Raw genomic sequence first — 3,990 nt, 5'->3', positions numbered from 1 at the left:
TACTAAGCTAAAAGAAAACAAAACAAAATGAAACAAGAGGGGGAAAAAACCCACAGATTGGGAGAAGATAATTACCAGCTTCAGATCTGACAAGAGCCTCATACCCAGAATATATTGGGAGTCAAAAAACGAATCCCCCCTCATAACCGTAACCCAATTAATGGGCAAAGGAGCGAAAGAGAGACATCTTAGAAGAATGGCTAATAAACACACATGGAAAAATGCTCAACATCTCTAGCCATAATGCCAATGCCAATCAAAACAACATTGAAATTCCACTTCATTAAAATTGGCCATTATTGAGAACACATACAATAGGAAATGCCGGCAGGAACACAGGGAAAAAAGAAACTCTATTATACTGTTGATAGAAATGTAAATCAGTGCGACTACTCTGGTAGGTAGATTCCTCAAAAAACTAAACATAGAACTACTCTAAATATAGAACTACTTCCAGGCATCTACCCAGAATATTACGAGTCAGGATACAGTAAAGACACCTGCAAATCCAAGTTCATTACTGCACTACTCACAGTAGCCAAGTTATGGAAACAGCCTAGATGCCATACAACAGATAAATGAATCAAGGGGAATGGATGGACCTAGAAAAAATTATGGTAAGTGAAGTAAGTCAGGCTCACAGAGACAATCAGCACATTTTCTTTCATATGTGAAAGCTAGATCTAAAATATATTATAATATATTCAGCATTTTATGCATCTACACACAAGCAATAAAGGATGGCATACTTAGGGAAGGAGTCCAACAGTGTAAGTCTTCTGAACAAGTAATGAACTGTTTAACAAAATGAGTACCAGGAAGTAGAAACATGTTTGTAGGGAAGGGCAGTGAGGAACAAATTGGACAAATGGAGGAAGGGAGGGTGAGCAAATGCAATTATTATATTCAGTGTACATTATGCAAAAACTGATCTATGTGACTTGAGAGTATGGAAGAGAGAGGGAAAATGAGGATGAATTAATGAAGATTCATTATACTTACAACTTGACTTACCAAACTGTAACCTCTTTGAACAACCACTTAATAAAAAATAAAGAATTAAAAAAATAAAAAAGACAAGACATTGCTTTGTATGTCCCTCCCTTACTTTCACTGTATTTGATGTCGGTATAATTTGTGGAAGGGGAAAAACAAATCGTTTAAATAGGGATACAGGTGGACCCATTGCAACAATGAGATGTACAAGTCGTTATGTCGAAAACGAACTTTACAACTTTGGTGTGGGAGGGGTGGGGAGGTTGGGTGGGGGGTGAGAGGAGGATGGGAAGGAATGGGAAGGAGAAACAAAGGAGAAGGCTACAATGCTTGATAAGAAATGTACTTGTTATCTTGCCCATGTAATTGTAACCTCTCTGTACGTATTTTCACAATAAAAAAAAAAAGCAAAAAAAAAAAGGTTAACAATCAGCTCTCTGAAAAAAAAAAAAAAAAGACAAGACAAAATAAAGAACAAAATACTTTGTCCAAACATAAAGAGAACCATGACCAGGAATTAAGTGAACATAATATCTATTTTTATTATGAAAACATTAAACTTTTGACACTTCATCTGCTTTTAAAAAATCTATTATCTTAAACCTATTCAGCAAAAAATGCCAATAAATTATATAAATCATAGTTTGGGTCTTTTTAAAACTAGGAACGTTTTATTGTCATCTAACAATGATAAATCTGAGTTGCATGAGCTGACAACTTATAATTTGTTAACTATTTATTGAGCTTAAAGTAAAGAGAAAACCAACAACAATTCCAGTTTCTCATATCCATCCTCCTCTCCACCATGTCAGTGTTCCTTGTCTTCACAGGTACACAACGCAGCCCTACCCAAGTGGTAAGGCACTTGCTCTACACTGCCCCATCTTGCTCATCTTGGGAGTCACATCAGATGGAAGGCTGAAGACACAAAGTCAAGGCTATCTTGCCTTTAAGGAAACTCCTCCCTTTAAAAGGAAATCATGAGCAAGAACTCAAATACTGAATTTAGAAACAATGATTCCAATTCAATCAAATGTGTTAGTACTAAAAGTCACAAATTCCGAAAAGTAAACCAACAAACTAAGAAGGCAAACAGCATTGCCACCACATGCCTTAAAATGGTATATTTTTGGTGTCTGATGATCCTTGCATATTGCATTTGTGACATTTCACATGAATTTAAATAAAACATGTGTTCCACATAAAGTTAAGGGTTTTAGCATTTTCAACATGGGTGGCAACATTAAAAAAATACATCAAAAGTCTTATTAGTGAATGTTTCCACTTGTTTTCTAAATCTTTATTTTCTGTGGAGGGAAACAAAACACTGTTTCAAACTGTCTTCAAAGTAACAAGACAACCTCTACCATTCCTAGAGTTTAACTAGATACTATCCTGGTCCTTGACCTCTTCATTTTCTTCATCCTCATCTTCTTGGTCTCCAGATTCAAGTTCATCCTCTTCTTCAACCTAAAGGGAAAATAGAAGTTTAACATATGGACCAATATACATGATAAATGTATATACATCATATAAATTTGTAGTCTAGTAATTATAGTAGAATCTAATTTCCTGATTAATGCTCAAGGCTCATCTTTTCTTTCGTTTCTTTTGTCAGTACTAACGTTTGAAAACTCAAGAGCCTTATATTTCCAGGTGTTCTACCACTTGCACCATGCTCCCGGTTTCATTTTATGTTGTTATTTTTTTGAAAAAGAGTCTCACTTTATGCCCAGGCCTGCCTGGACTACAACCCTCCAATAATGCTTCCCTGAGTCACTGGATGATAGGCACACACCATTCTTCCCAGTCACTGGTTGAGAAGAAGAGTTTTGCAAACCTCTTTTTACCCAGGATGGCCTCAGACTCTGATTCCCTCATCTCTGCCTTTCAAGTAGCTAGGATTACAGGTTTGAGCCTCTGTGCCTAGCTTTCTGTGAAGTTTTAATGTGAGTAAGGTATATTAATCAGTTAATTTTGCTGATGAATGGTGTACCTGAACCTGAATCAGACATGGTTGGGTGTTCAAAGTCTGGTTATCACAAGAGTCATGAAGTCAATTCACTTTCTAGGCTCTGAGTCCAAAAGAGAGCAGTTTACTTACAAATGGTGAAAATGAATTTAATGTGAGTCTCCAATAAATTCACTGAACAGTGAAAGAAATATACATAGTACCATATTCATGACCCCACATAGCCATCTCTAATACTCACAGCTTCCCCACGCTATATTAAATTTAAAGATATGTCTTACAAACAAAACACAGTAGAAATACTTTTGGAACATTTCAATCTTACTGGATGACCAAGATCCTTGAGTTTACTCTTCAATGACAATATTTTCTGATCTTGATCGGCCAACAGCACCAGGAGGTCATCTTGTTCTTTCTTAGAATCTATAATTTCCGACTCTAGCTTGTCTTTCTCATTTTGTAAAATGGCAATTGTGCTGTTAGATGAATCCAGCTGCTCTTTAATGGCAGTTCTTTCCTCAGACAGAGCTTTAACTTCATTCTAGGAAAAGAGAGTGAAAGGTTTTTCCTTCTGTTTGGGGGCAGTACTGCACTATGCACACCAGTCTAGTAATCTAAAATTAGTAGTTACTCTCCTAGAGTTTATGAGAAACTGCTTTTTTAAATTCAATCTGAAGTATTTAGGAGTGGAAGTTGTTGATATAGTTTTAAAACACACATCCAATAACATGAAAATCTGTTAGATTATTCAGCAAATATGGTTATTGTGAAAATAGAATAGAATGTCCAAAATTTGGTTTTTGGGTATTATGTATCTTACAAGGCAAAAACAATTCATTTCAAATAATCAGGAGGAAATAGAGATACAAAACACTATACAAGACTGGTTTATAGGGGCTGGGAAAGTGGCTCCATGGTAGAGCACTTGCCTTGAATGCATGAGGTCCTGGGTTCGATTCCTCAGCACCACATAAGCAAAAAGAAAAAAGCTGGAAGTGGTGCTGTGGCTCCAGTGGTAGAGT

At 36.2% G+C, this 3,990-nt stretch overlaps 1 protein-coding gene across 2 annotated transcripts in view; it reads right to left on the bottom strand.

Moving 5' to 3' along the window:
* Nucleotides 1–1,513: 1,513 nt before the first annotated feature.
* Nucleotides 1,514–3,990, bottom strand: part of Uso1 (USO1 vesicle transport factor) — an 87,712-nt gene continuing 85,235 nt past the window's right edge. For both annotated transcript variants that reach the window (XM_013020213.1, XM_013020212.1), the window contains 2 exons: nucleotides 3,294–3,509; nucleotides 1,514–2,466 (listed from right to left, as the gene is read on the bottom strand). In XM_013020213.1, the coding sequence (XP_012875667.1) occupies nucleotides 2,380–2,466; nucleotides 3,294–3,509 (303 nt within the window). In that variant the 3' untranslated portion in view covers nucleotides 1,514–2,379. The remainder of the gene's footprint in view (nucleotides 2,467–3,293; nucleotides 3,510–3,990) is intronic.

The sequence above is a fragment of the Dipodomys ordii genome, unplaced genomic scaffold (genome assembly GCF_000151885.1).
Source record: "Dipodomys ordii isolate 6190 unplaced genomic scaffold, Dord_2.0 Scaffold49, whole genome shotgun sequence".
Lineage (NCBI taxonomy): Eukaryota > Metazoa > Chordata > Mammalia > Rodentia > Heteromyidae > Dipodomys > Dipodomys ordii.
The sequence above is the reverse complement of the archived record's forward strand: the minus strand, read 5'-3'. Positions and strand labels throughout refer to the sequence as shown.